The sequence below is a fragment of the Belonocnema kinseyi genome, chromosome 6, assembly GCF_010883055.1.
Source record: "Belonocnema kinseyi isolate 2016_QV_RU_SX_M_011 chromosome 6, B_treatae_v1, whole genome shotgun sequence".
NCBI classification, from domain to species: Eukaryota; Metazoa; Arthropoda; class Insecta; order Hymenoptera; family Cynipidae; genus Belonocnema; species Belonocnema kinseyi.
In genome coordinates, this window is record NC_046662.1 from 17813041 (window position 1) to 17833924 (window position 20884).

The 20884-nt window shown below is 23.1% G+C and overlaps 2 protein-coding genes across 3 annotated transcripts in view; one reads left to right on the plus strand and one right to left on the minus strand.

The window, feature by feature from the left end:
* Positions 1-6008, minus strand: part of LOC117175282 (tyrosine-protein kinase transmembrane receptor Ror2-like) — a 28306-nt gene extending 22298 nt beyond the window's left edge. The window contains exons 1-2 of the mRNA XM_033364992.1: positions 5537-6008; positions 1499-1689 (exon numbers count right to left, since the gene is read on the minus strand). Of these exons, the coding sequence (XP_033220883.1) occupies positions 1499-1689; positions 5537-5597 (252 nt within the window). The 5' untranslated portion in view covers positions 5598-6008. The remainder of the gene's footprint in view (positions 1-1498; positions 1690-5536) is intronic.
* Positions 6009-11017: 5009 nt separating this feature from the next.
* Positions 11018-20884, plus strand: part of LOC117174759 (protein TRC8 homolog) — a 28915-nt gene continuing 19048 nt past the window's right edge. The window contains exons 1-2 of one of the 2 annotated variants that reach the window (XM_033364108.1): positions 11018-11222; positions 19768-20208. In XM_033364108.1, coding sequence (XP_033219999.1) covers positions 19926-20208 — 283 coding nt within the window. In that variant the 5' untranslated portion in view covers positions 11018-11222; positions 19768-19925. Of the gene's footprint in view, positions 11223-11424; positions 11549-19767; positions 20209-20884 lie in introns of those variants that run through there. The other variant, XM_033364109.1, reaches the window with a different exon arrangement.

The following is a 20884-nucleotide window of genomic DNA, read 5'->3' on the forward strand; positions in this document are numbered from 1 at the left end:
AATAAAACTACTTTGTAAAAACGTAAAACTACTTTGTTAAGAAATCTATTTTTTGTTGAAGATTCATAATTATAGTTGAAAATTCATCTCTTTTGTTACCCACTATTCGTTAAAAAAAATTCGGTTGAAGGTGGAACCACTTTGTAAGAAAAAAAAATATTTTCGTTGTTGAAGACTCATTATTTTAGTTAAAAAATCATCTTTTTGGTTTATATTTCGATATCTTTAACAGAAAATTAATTCTTTAAAGCGAAAATTAATTTTTTTAACTAAAAATTTAACTTTACCAGTCGAAAATTTTTTTTAAATGAAAAATCCAACTATTTGGGTAAAAGTTAAATTACTTTGTTAGAACTTTTTTTTAAATTTTATCTTTTTGCCGGAAATCTAATATATTTTGTTGAAAATTAGTTTTCTTTTTTGTTTCAACTTAATTTTTTAAACTGAAAAATCAACCTTTCCATTTTTAATCCTTCTTTTGTGGTTTAAAATTCAACTTTTTGCAGAAAATTCGTTATTTGGCTTGGAAGTTCAATAATTTGCATTAACTTTTTCTTTTCTCGGCTAAAAAACATTAATCTTTGTTGAACATTTTTCATTTTAGTTGAAAATTTAACTACTTTGTTGAAAATTCGTTTTTCTTTGTTGTTAAAATCTCAACTTTTACCTCCTTTCTTGGGAATTTATTTTTTATTAAAAAATCTATTTTTCAGATAGAATATTTTACTGTCTTTTTACGAAATTCGTGTTTTTGGTTTAAAAGTTGAACTGTTTGCTTATAAAGTACTTTCTGGTTTACATTTGACCTTTTTGAAATTAATAAATTTACTTTTTAGTTGAAAATTCATCTCTTTTTCATAAAAAATTAATTATTTGTTTATAAATGCTACTTTTTTGTTACAAATTCATTTTATTGTTGACAATTCAATGATTTGGATCAAATTTAATTTTATTATGTTCGAAAATTTGAATCTTTAGTTGATAAATTATCTTTTCAATTATAAAATACAAGTATTCGTATTTTTATTTGATTTTTTTGTAAATTCATCTGTCTACAAAAAAATCAGTTTTATATTGGAAAAAGCAACTGTTTATGCAACAATTTTTATCTTTATCGTTTCTAAATTTAACCATTTCATTAAAAATTAAAATATTTGGTTAAAAATGTAATTATTTTATTTTAAATGTAACTATTCTTCTAAAAAATCGTATTTTTTGGTTGCAATAAATAAATTTAATTTGTTTATTTATTCATCTGGAATTGTTTCATTCTGCTCAGAAAAGATTCTATGATAAAAACGTGACAAGATTAAAATGTTGGTCTTTAAATAATAATAGTCAGGGGAAAATGAAAAATTAGTCAAATAGAAATCAGGGAAAAGTCCAGAAATTTTTAAAAATAAGTTTTGCGGCCACCCTGGCACTGAAAAATTAAGAAGAAATAAAATTCAAATTTAAGTTAGTTTTAAACGTTTTAAATTCGATTAAAATGTGGTACCTCGGCTGCCGAACGACACGGTTCATTAAGGTTTTCAATCAGTTCTTCCCAGAGATTAGTTGTAATCTGTTCATTTAACCATCCACCAGGATTATCAGGTGTATCGTTAAACCATACCTTGCCAATTCCAGTAAGGTATTTTTTGCAAATTTTGCCATTGTAAGGAGCACAATAGCCGTGATTTTCAGGCGCTGAAAATAATAATTTAATTTTTTTTACAATAATTAAAAGAACCTCCATTTGTCGGTCTCCCTTAATATAAAATACGTATTCAGGGTTGCAGCAAGTCGCAGGGAATTCTAGATCCCCCTAAAAAATTTTCCTAAGATTTTAATAATTTAGAGAACGAACATACATATAAATTTTTTGTACTAAATTAACTTCATTTGAATGTGGATTTGATATTATTTCATTATTACGTTTACTATTTTCTACTTATCTCTTTTTTAATTGGAATTATTACTTTAATTTTTGATGTACATATTTCTTTGAATTTTCCAATTATTAAATTTTTATTTTTAAAAATATATTTTTTAAGTATTATATTTTAATTATTGGTTTGCGTTAAGAGTGAAAACAAGGATTATTAACATGATTATAGAATTTTTTTTAAATATTTAAAATTTTATAATGTTTAAATTGTATTTAAAAATTATTGTAATAAAAATTTAATTTAATAAAACTAAAAAATTTGTATTTAATTTCGACTATATTATAATTTTTTGCTGAGAATTCATCTTGTGATTAAAAATTAACTTTCTGGTTGAAAATTCATATTCTTGGTTTTAAAATTGAACTCTTCTATTTAAAACCACATTTTTTGGCTAAATTCAACTGTTTTTGATTTAACATAAAAAGATTTTTTACGGAAAATCTCAAACAATACATTTTTCATTGACAATTCATCTTTTTTGGGCGAAACTTCAACTATTTTGTTGAAATAGTTTTACTTTCTTTACTGAAAAACCTTTCTTGTTTAAAAATTAATCTTTTTGGTTCAAAAATGTATGTACTTATGACAATTTCTCTTTTTCGTTAGAAAATTTAACTATTTGAGAAAAAATGCATTTTTTAGAAATTTTGTTGTTAAAGATTCATCATTTTAGTTGAAAATTTGCCCATTTTTTTAAATTTGTTTTTTATGGTTGAAAATAAATCTGCTTGAATGAAAATGAATTTGATTTTTCTAAAATTAGTTTTTGAATATAAAATTTTTCTTTTTTAATTGAAAGTTCGTCTTTATTATTGAAAATTCAATTCTTTTGTTAAAAATTTCCTTATTTTCCTGAAAACAATTAGTATTTTTTCTGTTTAAAAATTAGTTTTTATAAGTAAAAATTTAAATATTATATTTTTGTTTAAAAATTTATTTAATTTGTTAAAAATTTGAGCTTTTTGGTAGAAAATCTATCTTCCTGGTATAAAATGTATTTCTTTGGTTGCAAATTTAACTATTTTCTTGAAAAGTTTTTTTCATTTTTCTTTTTTTTTTGATGAAAATAATGTTTTTGGTTGAAAAATCAGCTCTCTTGGTTGAAAATAAATTTGTTTGTTGAAAATGCATCTTTTCGCACACAAAATTCAATTCTTTTCTGAAATATTCGTATTTCTTGGAGAAAAATTAATCTTTTTAACTAAGAAATTAACTATAAAGATAAAAATTCATCTATTTTGTTGAAAATCGAACTTCTTCGTGAAACATTAATCAGTTTTCGTTTTAAAATCAACTTTTTGGTTAAAAATCCACATTTTTTTGTAACAATTCAACTTGTTTTTGTAGAAAATAAATCTTTGTGTTGAAAACTATTCTGTATATATGTATATAACTATTCTGTTACAAAAAAAAGTTTGTTAACTAGAAATTCCACTACTCTAATTTTAATTATGAATATATGTTGATGACGGAAACTATTCGGTTACAAATTTCATTTTTTTAAATTGAAAATTCATCAGTTTGATTGAAAATTCATTTCCTTAATTAAAAATTTTACTACTTTGTTGAAAATTCATTTTTTTGCTGTTGAAAATTAATCTTCTTGATTACAAAATAATTTATAGATTTAACATTCATTTTTCAACCTAAAATTTACCATTTTTAATTGGAGCCGCATGTAACTATGCGATTAAATTTCATATTTTTTATTGAAAATTACAACTATTTTTCGTGAAGATTTGTCTTTGTTTTTATAGAAAACTAATCTTCTTGCTGAACATTTTTTTAACTAAAAATTTCACTATTCTATTTTTTATTAAAAATTTTGTTTCTAGTTGAAACAACTTGGTTGAAAATTTCATTTTTTCGGTTGAAAATTCATCAGTTCAATTAAAAATTTATTTACTTGATTGAAAATTTAACTACGTTGTTGAAAATTCATTTTTTTGCTGTTGAAAATTAATCTTCTTGATTACAAAATAATTTATTGATTTAACATTCATTTTCCAACCAAAATTTACCATTTTTAATTGGAGCCGCATTTAACTATGTGATTCAAAATTCATGTCTCGTATTCAAAAATCGAGTGTTTTATTGAAAATTCATCTTTGTTTTTGTACAAAATTAATCTTCTTGGGAGCATTTTTTAAATGAAAATCTGACTACTCTATTTTTAATTAAAAATTGTGTTTCTAGTTGAAAGTATTCGGTTGAAAATTTAATTTTTTCGGTTGACAATTCATTAGTTTAATTTAAAATCCATTTCCTTGATTGAAAATTTAACTACAGTGTTGAAAATTATTATTTTTAAATTAACCTTCTTGGTTGAATAGTCATCTTTTTTCGTGTAAAAAATTAATCTTTTTGTTGCAAACAATTTTTAAACAAAAATGTTCACTAATCCATTTTTTTAAAGTTATGTTTCTGGATAAAAATTTAACTATTGGGTTAAAAATTTAATTTTTTGGTTGAAAAATCATCATTTAAATTAAAAATGTATTTCCTTGATTGCAAATTTAACTACTTTTATTATTATTATTATTATTATTATTATTATTATTATTATTATTATGAAGTAACCTTCTTCATTGAAAAATCAGTTTTCGTTAAAAATCAATCTCTTAACCTAAAATTGACCATTTTTAATTGAAACTTCATGTATTTTATTATAAATTTGTCTTTTTTGAAGCAAAATTATTCTTTTTAGTTAAAATATCAACTACATAATTACAAATTAATTTTTTGCTAAAATTTTTTGTTAAAAAATTCACTATTTTGTTGAAAAAAATGTCTAACTAAACATGTTCGCTAATCTACTTTTAATTAAAAATATATATTTCTGTTTGTTTGTTTAAAATTAACCTTCTTGATTGAAAAATCATTTTTTGATTCAAAATAAATTTTTTGAACCTAAAATTTATCATTCTTAGTTGACACTGTGTGTATTTTCTTAAAAATTCATCTTTTTTGGTAGAAAATTAATCTTTTTGTTTAGAAAGTCATCTTTCTGAATTGAAAAATCCACTAGTTGATAAAAAATTCATCCATTTGGTTAAAAATACAAGTGCGCTTTAAAAATTTTTAAACTTGCGAGAAAATCTTCCTGAATGTTAATTGAACTTTTCACAAATCTCTTGATGTTTTGATATATTTCAATTTTTCCAAATTAATCTGCTAAACTAAAATATTGCGATAAATTTTCTCAGGAATCTGATGCACATTTTTTTATTTTCCTATCACCTTTCTGAAAATAATTCTTTCTCGTTGCAAAATTTATTTTTTAAACTTTTTGTTAAAAATTCACATTTTCGAGCTTAAAAGTCAATTTTTTTTGAAATTCCACTTTTTAAGTTAAATAAATTTTTTTTAATCTTTTTTTTTTTTGTAGAAAATTAATCTTCCTGTTTAAAGTTGTTAAAAAAATCATCTATTTTGTTGAAAATACACACCCATTATTGATCTCATAGGTGTAAGGTTATTTTTATACCCAAAAGAAAATCATAAAGTTCAGTGAAAATGAAAAACTGGTCAAGATAAAGTCACGGAATTTTTAAATTGAGTTTTTTTACCAACCCTGAATATTGTGAAATAAAAAATGTAATTACTGTTCAGAGGAGATCCAAAATGTAGACAATTTAGCGCCAAAACTGCTATCCAAAGTACCATGATGAAAATTATAATAATGCACAAGCAGCACAAATCAAAATAACATTTCTATTCAGTCACTTCTTCATTTCAAGTGAAAATTACACCTCATATTTCCCGCACTATTTTCACTATTAAATTATTTCACATTACACCAAAACAACACGTAATTATAGCAAACTTGCTCCGAAAATTTCAGTCTTTTTTGCACGAGGACACTAAATTTATAGAGATCACAGAATATAGACTATAAAGTTACATTATATAACTTAATGTATTAATAATTATGAATGTCACGTATTTAATATAGCTATTTCAGCAAATTTAATCAATAAAAGTGCGAAATAATGGAGGTTAGGAAGGTTTTGACAGTTGTCTCAATTCGCACTTTTTAACCGAAAATCACGTTTCTGGGACGAAAAGAGTTTAAATAATTGTGAAATTAATTATGAGTATAAAATTGAATGATATTTTCATGAATTTTATGTGTTCATTCCTTTATCTAAATGAAAAAAGTTAAAAAATCTCGCGAACACCCTTTCTTTTGTATAAAACGATTTTTCGAGTTGATTTGGAAGGTTGTAAAGTTTCATGAAACTTTGACCAAATGAAAAGTTTCATGAAGCTTTGGAAATGTTTCAATGTTTCATATATTGAGGCGGGGAATTTTAAAGTATTTAATAAGGCTATTAAGTATTAACTTTATTAATTTATTAATAATAATCATTTCTTAAAATGTATTTTTATAACTGGAATTATAACTATTCTATTTTTTTGGAAATGTATATTTTTTTAGCTAAAAATTCAGTTATTTTGTAGAAATTCGGTCTTTTGGTTATATGTATTTATTTTTTATAGAATATTGATAATATTGTAATTCTAGGTTGAATATTCAACTCTGTGGTTATAAGTTAATTTTTTTGGTAGAATGTTCACCATTTTAGTGAACTTTTAATTTTTTTCTATGAAAATGTAACTAATTTGTTGAAAATTCTTTTTTCTTAACGGAAAATGTTACTTTCATTTTTATATTAAGAAGGAAAAAATTTGAATATTTAAAAAAGACTATTATTAAGTAATAAATTTATTCATTTATCAATAATATTCGTTTTTTATTGTTATTGAAAATGTATTCTTCTAACTGAATATTTACATATTCTATTTTTTGATGAAAATTTATGGTTTTTAGTTGAAAATTGACCTTTTTTGGTAATTTGTCTTTTTGCTATAATATTGGTCATATTGTGATTATTGGTGGAATATTTACTTTTTCAGTAAAATATTTATTTCTTTGGTTGAAAATCTAACTTTTATGCTGAAAATTCCTTATTTTGTAGCTGCAAATTACTATTTTTAAAGGAAAATGTAATTGTTTCATTTTTACATGAAGACGTGAAAATTTTTAATATTTAAAAAGACTATTTTACTAACTGAAAATTTAGCTATTCTATTTTTTGTTGAAAATTTATATTTTTAAATTAAAAATTCATGAAACTTCGTTGTTATCCTTTTGCATCTGCAAATTATTTTTTTTACGGAAAATGTAACTATTTCATTTTTATATTAAGGCGGGCAATCTTGTCATATTTAAAAATGCTATTATGTATTAACTTTATTTATTTCTTATTATTCATATTCATTTTTTTGTTGTTGAAAATTTATTTTTCCAATTGAAAACTTAACTATTCTATTTTTATTGTACAATTTTTTGTTGTTGAAAATTCATGTATGTAGTTGAAAATTTTTCTTTTTTGTTAGAGTAATCATCTTTTGGGGTGAATATTCAAATATTTGTCTACCAATTTATTTTTTGGTTCGATATTTATCTTCCAGGTAAAAAATTTATTACTTTGGTTAAAAATTTAACTTATTTCTTGAAAATTCTTTTTCTTTAGTAGCTAAACTTTTCTTTTAACGGAAAATGTAACTATTCAGTTTGTAATATTAGGGCGGAATAATTTTAAATAATGAAATAGACTATTTATTATATTAACTTTATTTATTTATTATTTTTTTTTTGTGAAAATTTATTTTCATAACTGAAAATTTAACTTTTCTATATTGTATTAAAAATTTATATTTTTGTAGCTAAAAAATTAATGTATTTCCTAGAAAATTGGTCTTTTTTTAATATTGGTAATACTGTCATAATCGGTTGAATATTCAACTATTTGGATTTAAGGTAATTTTTATTGTTGTAGAATTTCAGCATTTTACTAGAAATTTAATTTTTTGTTGTTGAAGATTTAACTAATTTGTTGAAATTCTTTTTTTTTTAGCTGAAAATTAATTTTTTAAATGGAAAATGTAAAAGGATCATAAGTATTAGCTTTACTCATTTACTATTAATTATCGTTTTTTCTGTACTTAAAAATTAAGTTTTCTAACTGAAAATTTAACTATTGTATTTTTTATTTAAAATGTATGTTTTTTAGTTAATAATTCATACATTTTGTTGAAATATGGTCTTTTTTAGTCATTTCTCTTTTTTATAGGAAATTCATCTTTTGGGTTGGATATTCAACTATTTCGTTATAAATTCATTTTTTTGATTGAATATTTATCATTGTAGTAATAAATTCATATATTTGATTAAAAATTTAACTAATTTGTTGGAAATTCGTTGTTGTTGTTTTTTTGTATCTGTGAATTTTTTTTTAACGGAAAATGTAACTATTTCATTTTTATATTAAGGCGGAAAAAATTATTTTTTTTTATATTAAGGCTGGATAATTTTAAATATTTTAATAACCCTATTGAGTATGAGGTTCAAAAATTTAATTCTGTAATAATATAAATCAGAAAAACTATATGAAGTGGAAAATTGACATTCTTTGTTAAAAATGTAACCACTTGGCTAAAAGATGAACTACTTTGTTAAAAATTTAATTCTTTTGGTTGAAGATTTATTACTTTAGTTGAAAATTTACGATCTTAGTTGAATATTTGTCTTTTTAGTTGAAAAGTCTACTATTATATTTTTGATTCAGAATTTACTTCTTTTGGTTAAACATTCTACTATTTCGATGAAAATTTAATTATTTTCCGTAAAATGTTATTTTTTTAATGTTGTCGAAAATTCAACTCTTGTTCTAAATTATTTTTTTTCGATAGAAAATTCATCCCTTTGGAATAAAAATTCTATACTATTTCATTCATAATTTCATGATTTTTTTAGAAAATTTAACTATTTTATTCATAATTCATATTTTTTGGTAGAAATTTCCACTGTTTTGTTGTAAAATCTTCTCTTTTGTGCTTCATTATTTGGTTGAAAATGCAACACGGTTGGTTGAGAATTTAACTATTCGGTTGAGAATCCATCTCTCTTGGTGGGAAAATAACTTTTTGTAGAAAATTCATATTTTCCGGGATAAAAGTCAACTGTTTGTTACAATTCATTTAATTTGGTTGAAGATACAACTATTTGTCGAAAATTCTTATTTTTTTATAAATTATTTTTAAAACTAAAGTCTAACTATATTTGATAAAAATTCGTTTTTGATTGAATGAAAAGTAATATTTTAACTTCAAAATTAACTATTTCATTATTTATATACAATTGACCATTTTTAGTTGAAAATTTAATTATTCGGTTAAAAATTAATGCAATTTATTGAAGAGACGTCATTTTTTAGTTGAAAATGGATCTTATTAATAAGAGATTAATTTTTTGATAGAAAATCCAAATATCTACTTAAAAGTTGAACTATTTTCTTAAAAATCATTTTTTTTCGACATTTTTTTTCTCTTGGTTGAAAGTTAATTTTTTTCTTAAAAAGCATCTTTTTACGTATAAAAGCGAACTCTTTTCTAAAATATTTTACTTTTTTACTCAATAATTCAACGCTTTTGTTTAAACTTCATCTCTTTTGATAAAATATTCTTTTTTTTTTCGTTGAATATCGAACTACTCGGTTAAAAATTAATCTTTTTTGGTTGAAGATTTGATTTTTTCTCTTGAAAATTAATTTTTTAAACTAAAATTTAAATATTCTATTTTTGGTTAAATATTGATCTTTATTAGTTTAAAATTTAACTATGTGGTTATATATTCATGTATTGCATTAAGAATTCATCGTTTTGGGTACAAACTTAATCTTCTTATTTGAATATATATATTTTCTAAATTAAAATACTTGCTTAAAAGTTGAACTAATTTCTTGAAAATTCATTTGTTTGTTTAAAGATTTATCTCTTTGGTATTAAATTTAACCACTTTGAGAAAAATTTGTCTTTTTTGGCTTAAAGTTCAACTAGTTGGCTAAAAGTTGAACTACTGCGTATAAAAAAATCCTTTTAGTTGAAAATGCATGTCTTTATTAGAAAATTAAACTATCTGGCTGAAAATTCATAATTTTAGGGAAAAGTAATTTATTCTTGATTGGAAATTGATCTTTTTGGTTGAAAATTGAAATATTTGGTTAAAAACTTTTTTTCGTTGTTTAAAAACATAATTTTTTAACTAGAAACGTACTGAATTTAATATAGTACCCAAAATTATTTTATTTGTAAGAAAAATGTATTCTCCTATTTTGGCGAAAAGTCTGTGTATTTTCCTTGAACGTAGAGCATTTTGAAATGTGAATCAATTAATTTAATTTTTACCTCATTATTTCACGTTATTAAATGTCTAAATCAATTTTTTATACTGGATAATCATTCTAGAATTAATAACATTAATTTACAGATCACAAAACAGTCTTTTCAGAGTGAAAAGTAAATTAATTTTATGATTTTACTCTTCAAAAATAATTTATATTAATTTTAAATTCCAAAAAAACAATAAATTTCATATATATATATATATATATATATAAATTTAAAATCATTTAGGACAGTTTTTTCTAATTTATAATTATAATATATTGCAAAGAATTGATTTGCATGTTTTTTCATTTCAAATAAGCGCGGGAGCGACAGGTGACGCATGCGATTCCATTTTGCAAGTCTATTGGTCAATCCGCTAAATGCATCTCGTATTCACGGATCCTACTAAAAATAATAGATTTTTGAAAAACCAGCAACTAAATCTAGATACATAAAAATCTACCACGTGAATATTATTTTCTCAACAATTTTAGATTTTTTAATTCAAATTTTGCAAGTAAATATATTATTTCAGCCGAGAGGGGAAAATATTTTGTGGTACATCAACTAGAGGCGTCCCTGATCTTGAGTTAATGCCATTGCCTGCATGCCAGGAGTGTACGCAACAGAATTACTGAAAGTGAGGTTAGGTATCTTAGAATTGATTCCGTTTAATAATTAATTTAAGTGCCATACTTTTATGTTTTCTACTGGCTTCCACTACACAAAATATTTACTGTCTAGATTCAGTAAATTGAGTTTTTAAATTCCTGAAATAAGTCTGATATAGAAATTTAACAAAAGGGAAATTGAGTTTACGTCCCTGGAAAAAGAGTTACCTGACCAAATGTGAAGTGAACGTATTCCGTGAGTGTGAGTGTTCCAGAAAATTGCGGAAAATCATGCCGAAACAATGGGAGTCTTGGATTCTGTCACCGTAATCTCCGTAGAACGCGAAATTATAATTAAATCGACCGTTGAATTAAAGTTTTCTAAATCGGAAAAGTGTCAACGAGAAATTGTTTTTTAAATAAGTCAACGTAGAAGAAATTCGAGGTAAAACTCTAATCAGTTTGTGATAATTCGAAATTTTATAGATTTTCTCACAAATTATTGCTCAGCACTTAATGGCCTTAAATTAAATTACCCAAAAATCTCCTTTTTTTAATTTGTTTTATTGGTGCTCCGAATCGGGAATCGTCATCAAAGTCAACAGAGTTGACAAAAGTTCGAGAAGCTAAAGACGATTGACGTAGTGCTTTATTATTTTTTTATATCAAGTTTTGTGTGTATTTGGCAGCATTTGTGGCATTTTTACAAACATTTGTGTTGAAAGTGTTTTCTTGAAATATTAAACGAGTGTAAATTGGAGCAGATATACAGTAAGTTTGAAAGTTTTGCGCAGTTTGCGTATCAAGCTTAAAGAGGTAATTAATAGTTAAAAGACTACAATTATCGACTTTTATTCTTGATATCTTTTCGTTATCAAAGCTTCATATGCAATTATTTTCGTAATTTTCGTGTTTAGATTTTACGAATGAGGTTATGTTTGTGCGGAAGTGATACAGAAATCGTGAAGAATCGTCTGAGATTTGTTTTGAACTTTGAACTTCTCTTCGTCGTTGTTTAATTTTAATCGACTTGCTAATAAAGTTTTGCAAGCGGAAGAATAATCTTGCATCATTTTCCGCATTGAGACTTGAAAAATTACAAGTCAGGCTTATAATAATCATAGATTTTCACGTTCAGACTCAGCACTATTTTTGTATAAATTCTATTGAAGTATAGCTTAACCTTGATTAAAGATATTTCTGTTCGATATTTATAAAGGAATGAACCCTTTATTTCGGACCTAAAATCCGCTAAATTTGTTTAATGAAAATTATTCAAAGTAAATTCTGCTTTGATAAACTCCAAAAAAGTTCCAGAGAATTTTAATAATCAGGGTTGCTGTAGGTCAGATAATTGCAGAAAGTCAGGGAAAATGGAGTCTGGAAATTTTCGATAAACTGAAGTTGAAGTTAATTTGATTATTTCATTACAAAATTCAACAATTTACTTTAAAATTCGTATTTTTTGGTTGAAATAAAGTATTTTTGGTTCATAATAAGAGTCTTGTTTAGTTGAAATGTCCACTTTTACATTTTTCGTTGAGAATTTATATTTTTTGGTTGAAACATTTTTTGATTAATTAATTTTTTTTAGAAAATTTATATTTTGTGTTGAAAATTCAACTATTTGGTCTTGCATTAACTTTTTTTTTGTAGAAAATTCGTATTTTTGGCTGGGGAATTCAAGAATTGGATAGAAAATTAAACAGTTTGGTTGAAAATTTATTAGTACTTAAAAACTTAACTATTCTGTTAAAAATTCGTTTTTTTGTTGTTGTTAGAATTACTTTTTTCTGAAAATATAAGTTTCATATTTGCTTGAAAATTTTTTAAATTGATTAGAAAATTAAAATCGTTTCTTGAAAAGTTATTATTTTTGTTAGGGAATCAACTTTTGTGTTAAAAATGTATATTTTATTAATTAAATTGGACAGGCTAAAGATTAATTATTTTATGATAATATCATTTTATTTAAAAATTCAACTATTTGGACTTGCATTAACTTTTTTTATTGAAAATTTAGCTTTTTTATAAATTAGTTTTTTGGCTTTTATAAAAATTTATGTTTTTAATTGAATTGATCAGGCTAAAGATTCTTTTTTTGTCGAAAATTTATATTTTGTGTATAAAATTCAACTATTTGGCGTTAGATTAACTTCTATTTTTTTTAATTTAGCTTTTTTGAAGAAAATTCTTTTTTGCTTGAAAATTCAACAGTTGGCTAGAAAATTAAACAGTTTAGTGAAAAAATTAGCTCTTTTGCAAATTTATTCATATTTAACAAGCTTAACTATTCTATTAAAGACTTTTTTGTTGAAATGATTTTTTTTTTCTGAAAATATGTAAGTTCCATTATTTGTTGAAAATTCTGTCATCTTTAAGTTGAAAATTCAGCTATTTTTTGAAAAATTGTAAAATGTACTGGTAAATTAATCTCGTTTGCTGAAAAATTATTATTTTGGTTTAGGATTGAATTGATTTGTTAAAAATGTATATTTTTTAATTGAATTCAACAGGCTAAAGATTCATTTTTTATGTAGAAAATTTATATTTCTTGTGAAAAATTCAACTATTTGGCCTTATATTAACTTGTTTTTCATTAAAAAATTAGCTTTTTTGAAGAAAAATAGTCTTTGGTGAAATGTTAACTTTTTTGTTAAAAATTCATTTCTTTAGTTGAAAATGTAAATAATTGGTTGCAAATTTGTTTTATTAAAGCTGAAAATTAAATTTTAAACTGAAAATCTAATCATTCCATTTGTACTTTAAAAGTTATTTTTTTAGTTGAAATATCATTTATTTTGTTTAAATACGTATTTATTACAAATTAAATATTTCAAACCAAACAAAACAAAAGTTACAATTTTAATTTTTCTTTAAAAAAATGTAATTTTCAATTTAAATTGTTTAATTTTTATGTATAAATTACAATTCAACAACTATTATTCTTAGAAAAAAATCGAGTAAGTTGAAGAGAGGATTTAAAACAAAATATAGATTTCTGCAGATTTCGAATAAAAAATTTATAAGGATAAAAAACATTTCCTTAAGATTCATATCAGAAATTTGAAAATGATTTTTTATTCTGAAAAATTAATTTTAAAAGAATGTTTAAAAAGATTGACTGATTTATGAAAAATGAGTGTGGAAGATTTCAAGGAATTTTTTTTTAATCTGGCAGGCTTTTTTTTTAATGGTAGGAAAGATGCGAATCATTTTCAAAGATGTTTAGAAGTTCTGAAAACATGTTAAAAATAATTTAAAATTTGAAAAAAAATGGAAGCAACATGTAGATTTTTTAAGGGTTTGAAATAAAACTTTAAAGCATTTTAAGGATTTTTTAACGAAAAATAATTTAAGTGTCAATTTAAGAAGTGTTTAGTTTATAAAAAAAATGTAATCGTTAAATTTTTCAATTTTTTAAATTCATTGATTGATTCTTCAATTTATACTATTTATAAGTTAAAAACTTTGATTTTAAAAGTTTAAAATTCAAGAGTTTCACTTTGAGTGCTTTAATTTGCAGTTGAGTTTTTATTACTTCAAATGGAAAAAAATTTAACTTCAGACATCGAATTTTTTAATTTCATTGACTGTGAAAAATGTATGTGAACCGGGAAATGACAGGGAATTTTAGATTTTATTATTTGTGAGTTGAAACAACTGATTTTGTAAATAATGTTGTAGGTTATTTAAAAATATTCCAATATATTTTTAATATATTTCAGAGGATTTGAAAGATTTTTGGATATTTTAAAAAATTCCAATGAATTTTTAAGAGCTTTTATACGTTTCAAAAGATTTCAAAGGATTTGAGTTAGTTTAGGTCATTTTTAAAGATTTATAGCTATTTTTAATATATTTAATAAATTTTAAATATATCAGTGTATTGTAAAAGATTTTAAGGCATTTTCAAAAGAATAAAAAAAATTTAAAGGATATTTAAAGAGATTCTCAAATCCTTTTTGCAATTTATTTGACTTAATTTGGAATTTAACCTGAATTCTTTTTTGATTCTTTCGATTCTCTTAAAGTTTTATTAACTTGAATTCTTCTAAATTTACTCAATTGTACTCAATTTAAATGTTTTTATTCCATTTTTCTTTTACTTTTCAGATGTGAAAATTAATTAATTTTTGTCTATTCCGCGTTTGTTTTAATTATTGCAACAGTCAATTTTTGGAAAATAATGTCCCAACAGACGTTGTATCTGCCTGAAACACATTTTGTTATTTATTCGTTTTTGACAAGAAAATTGTTGCGTTCTCCCTGATGAAATAAAAATACAAATTACCTCATCAAATATGACCGTATGCTTGTAATAATGAACTCTTTCGTTGTTATCTGCGCCAATAAATGTTTGTTCTTATTGAGGAAAAAACTTGATCTTATCAGAAACTGCGTTGGTCGTAAAAGGTGCAAGAATGCAGATAATTGCGTTTTGAAAACAGTAACTTCTTACTTTTTAGAAAACAAAATTACCATTTTCGACTATTTCGACATTTTTTTCTTGAAAATAAATTTTAGTAACTTAAAGCTTAAATATTTCACTTTTTGTTAAAAATTCATTTGTTTGGTAAAAACTCCTTTTTTAAAATTTGTATTTAGTTGAGACTTGTACTATTTATCTGAAAATTATTTTTTTAAATCTTTTTCGGTTAAAAATTTGTCTGTTTGGTTGAAAACTTAATTGTTTTGTTGAAAATTCATTTTTGTACTTCAAATTTCACTATTATTTTTGAAGATAAAAATCTATCTTTTTTAGTTGAATATTCAACTAGTTGGATGTATTTGATTGAAAATTCATTTTTTTTATTGATAAAAATTCATTTTTTAAACTTAAAATTCAGGTCTTGTTGTTGAAAATTTGTATTTTTTGTTAGAAAATTATTCTTGTTGGTTAAAAATTGATTTTTTGTGTTAGAGAAATATTCTTGTTTCAAAATTCAATTTTTTTTTTGAAAATTAAACTATTCTATTTAAAATTCTTGTTTTAATTGAAAGTTAGCCTATTCATAACTGAAAATTTAACTGTTCCATCTTTTATTGAAAACTTATCTTTTTTATTGAAAAATTCCACTATTTGGTTGAAAATTCGTCACTTTTTTAATAGAAAATTAATCTTCATGGTTGAAATTTAAAGTTAAAAAGTTATCTTTTTTGGTTGAAAATTGAACTATTTTGTTGACTCTTTTTTTTTTTGAAATTTTTTAACTACAAATTAATCTACTTTATTTTTGGTTGAAAAATTACTTTGCTTATTTGAAAATACATGTATTTTGTTGAAAATTTGATGTTTTATTGTTATTTTTTTTTAAAAGACAATTGAACTTTAATTTTTTTCTTGCAAAATTGTCTTTTTTAGTGTAAAAAATTAATGTATTTCATTAAAAACTTATCAATTTAGATCGAAAATTCATTTTTTTGTTGAAATTTAAACTTTTCGTAGAAAATTATTTTCTTTTGGCTTTAAAATTTATCTCTTCCACGTTTTTATTGAAAACTTATCCTTTTTTTTGAAAAATTTCACTAATTTGTTGAAAATTCGCCATTTTTGTTAGAAAATTAATCTTCTTTGTTGAAAATTTGCATGTATTTGGTTACAAATTTAACTATTTTGTTGAAAATTTGTTTGAATATTTTTTTAACTAAAAATTAATCTATTCTATTTTTGTTCGAAAAATTACCTTTTTCAGTTTAAAATAAATGTATTTTCTTGAAAATGCGATTTTGTTTTTGTTGCAATTTAACTTTTTGCAACAGAAAATTTAATTTTCTTCCTGAAAATTTATCTTGATTAGTTTAAAATTGATTTATTTCATTGAAAACTCGTCTTTTTGAGTTAAAAGTTCTTCTTTTTTCATTAAAAACTTTTTTTTGTAGACAATTATTATTTTTTTGGGTTTAGAAACTTTTGTAAAAAGTTAATATTTTTGGGTTGAAAACTGAATTGTTTTATAGGAAAATAGTTTTTTGGCTTAAAAATTCAATAAAAATTCAATGATTGGCTTGAAAATTTTACTGTTTTGTTGAAATTTTGTTTTTGTTTTGGTTGCAATTTTTTTAACTGAAAATTAATCTGTTCTATTTATAGTAAAAAAATTCCTTTTTTTGGCTGGAAATTCAGGTTTTTATGGTTAAGAATCCATTTTTTGAATTCGTCTTTTTGGGTTAACAGTTTATATTTTTTGGTTGGAAATTAATTTTCTTTTGCTTTAAAATTAAGCAATTTAGAAATTAACTTCTTGGTTAAACGTGCAATTTCTTTGGTTAAAAATTCATCTTTTTTTTGTAAATTTTACTTTTCTTGTTTGAGTTGATTATCTTTTTTTTGAAAGTTCAACTATTTAATTGAAAATCCATGTTTTTTTTGTTGAAAATCAATTTTGTTTGTTTGTTAAATTTTTTAACTAAGTATTTGTTTAAAAATCAATCCTGATTGAAAATTAATGTGTTTAGTTAAAAATTAAATTATTTTGTAGCGAATTTATTTTATTTAATTAAAAATTAATTCGTTCATCTGAAAACCTGTTTTTTAACAGTAAACTTTGCTTTTTTGTTTAAGTTGATTTTTTTTAATGTTCAACTATTTGGTTTCAAATTCATTTATTTCGTTAACAAATAATTTTTTTCTAAAAATTTTGTAGTAAATTATAACTATTGCATTTTTGTTGACAATTTATCTTCTTTAATTGAAAATTCGTGTATTTTGTTGAAAATTGGTCTTTTAGTCTTTTTTTTTACAAATTTAACTATTTTGTTGCAAATTTATTTTATTTGGTTAAAAATAAATTTGTGCAACTGAAAAATTAACCGTAATATTTTAAGTTAAAAATTCATCTTTTTGGTTGAAAATTTATTTAATTTGGTTAAAAATTTATTTCTTGAATTGAAAAATTTCATTATTTTGTTGAAAATTCGTCTTTTCTGTTAAAAAATTAATCTTCTTGGTTGAAAATTCATGTGTTTGTTTACAAATATAACTATTTTGTTGAAAATTTATTTTATTTGTTTAAAAATTAGTTTGTTGAACTGAGAAATTAACTCTAATATGTGAAGATAAAAATTGATGTTTTATGTTTGAAATTTTAAGTATTTTGTTGAAAATTTGTTTTTGGTTTGGTATAATTTCGTTTTAACTCAAAATTAATCTATTTTATTTTTGGTTAAAAACCGCATTTTGTTTTATTCAAAATTTTATTTTTTTTATTTATTTGATCTAAAACTCGTCTTTTTGGGTTAACAGGTCATATTTTTGTTTCTTGTTGAAAGTTAACTTTTTTGTAAAAAATTAATATTTTCGGCTTGAAAACTCAACTGTTGGTAGAAAATTATTATTTTTTTTTGCATGAAAATATTTTCCATTAAATTTTCATCTTTATTGGGGTTAAAAATTCATTTTCATTGGTCAAAAATTCAGTTTTTGAACTGTAAACTCTACTTCTTTGTTTGAGTTGATTTTTTTAAAGTTCAACTATTTGATTTAAAATTTATTTATTTCGTTGACAATGAATTTTTTGTTCTTAAATTTTTTCAAGAAATTATAACTATTTCGTTTTTGGTTGCCAATGTATCTTTTTTAATTGAAAATTCGCATGTTTTGTTGAAAATTGGTCTTTTTTTGTCTTTTTTCGTTGAAAATTTATTGATCTTTTAACTGAAAATTAATCTATTCTATTTTTGGTTAAAAAATTATGTTTTTCAGTTGTAAATTCGTCAGTTTTGTTAAAAAATTCATCTTTTTGGTTGAAAATCTATGTATCTTGGTTAAAAATTCATTTCTTGAATTAAAATCTTAAGTATTTTGTTGAAAATTGGATTTTTTTTGTACGAAAATTATTATTTTTTTAAAGAGAAGATTTAACTTTAATTTTCTTCCTGAAAATTTATCTTGTTTAGTTGAAGATTTATTTATTTGAAAGAAAACTCATCTTTTTGAGTTAAAAGTTTTTTTTTCAATCTAAACTTTTTTGTGGACAATTATAATTTATTTTGTCCTGAAACCCTACAATATTGCTGGAAATTAACTTTTTTGTAAAAAGTTAATAATTTCGGGTTGAAACTCAACTATTTATAGAAAATTAGTTCTTTTTGGCTTAAAAATGTAACTGGTCCACGCTTTTATTGAAAACTCATCCTTTTTATTGAAAAATTGTATTATATTGTTGAAAATTCTTTTTTATTAGAAAATTAATCTTCTTGGTCGAAAATTCATGTGTTTGATAACAAATTTTCTTGGTTACAAATTCATTTTCTTTGGTTGAAAATTGATGTATTTTGGTTAAAAAAAATTTTTTTTTTTAATTTTAAATCTGAAGTATTTTGTTGAAAATTCGATTTTGTTGTTGTAAATTAATTTTTCGAAACAGAAAATTTATCTTGTTTAGTTGAACATTTATTTATTTTATAGAAAACTCTTCTTTTTTCTTCTTTTTTGTAGACAATTATTATTTTTTGGCTTTAAAATTCAGCAGTCTTGTTAAAAATTAAATATTTTGCAAAAAGTTAATATTTTCGGATTGAAAACGCAACTGTTTTGTAGAAAATTAGTTGTTTTTTTTTGTGCTTGAAAATTCAACTGTTCCACGCTTTTATTGAAAAGTTATCCTTTTTATTGAAAAATTTGACTAGTTTGTTGAAAATTTATTTTATTTGGTTAGAAATTAGTTCGTTTAACTGAAAAATTAACAGTAATATATGAAGTTAAAAATGTACATTTTTTGTTTGAAAATATTTTTTTGTTGAATTTTTTTCTATTCTATTTTTGGTTAAAAATTCCATTTTTGCTGTTGTTTTTTTTTTTTTTATAAAAACTTAATATTTTCGTGTTGAAGACTCAACTGTTTTATAGAAAATGATTATTTTTTGGCTTAAAAATATTTTCAATTAAATTTTCCTCCTTTATTGGAATCCGGATAAAGTCAGGCATTTCGAAATTATTATATCAAACAAATTTTTCCAACTCTTAAACTAAACATTTTTTCTTTTAGGACTAGTTTTCTTGAGGCTCTTACAATTGAGGAAACTGGCGCATAGACTAAATGCTTAAAATGATAAAGCAAACTACTTCCTGAAAGAGACTCACAGATTGGCTAATAGGAAACTGAATTTTCAATAGCAAAGTGGAAATTTGTTTTTCTCGGAAAAAATGGAGGTAACAATGCGAGAGTGGCTGATGAATTTTGCGGACGTGATAATGAGGGTGCCGCCCCTCTTTATCATTGATGAGCTTTTGCGGATCAGTCTCGGATTTTCTGGAAAAAATGACAACTTTGACGAAACCTGTGAGAATTGTACCATGATTGCCGTCTCGGATTCTCTCGTCGGCTCAATTGCTTCAGCATCGTCGGAGCCATTTTTGCAGCACTTGAGCTTCGATTCGTACCAGATTTATCTCATGACAGCCTTCAAAGTCATTACCTGCTGCTTAGGTAAGAATGAGAATTTCTTGAGTATTAAGACTAGTTTCTTTCGAAATTGTGAAATCACGCGTGAAGGACACACCCGAGATTACTCAAATTCCTGTTTTAATTAAGTCTCAACTTTATTTTTAGACTTTAACTTTTAATTTAGAAAGGAGAAGTTTTCTAAAGAGAATATCCTTGACCTTTATGTGCTTTGAGTATTTAATGACCATTTATAAATAAGCATTTGGAAAAAGGATTTTAGGAATCCTATTTTAGGAATTTGTCACCTTTTTCTCCTATTTTGGGATTTGTCATCTTTTGTCACCTATTTTCAATTTTGTCACCTTTTGTTACCTATTTCAGGAAGTTTTCACCTTTTTCTCCTATTTTGGGATTTCTCATCTTTTGTCACCTGTTTTTAATTTTGTCACCTATTTTAGGAATTTGTCACCTTTTTCTCCTATTTTGGGATTTCTCATCTTTTGTCACCTATTTTCAATTTTGTCACCTTTTGTCCCTTATTTTAGGAATTTGTCATCTTTTTCTCCTATTTTGGGATTTCTCATCTTTTGTCACCTATTTTAGGAATTTCTCACCATTTTCTCCTATTTTGGGATTTCTCATCTTTTGTCACCTGTTTTTAATTTTGTCACCTATTTTAGGAATTTGTCACCTTTTTCTCCTATTTTGGGATTTCTCA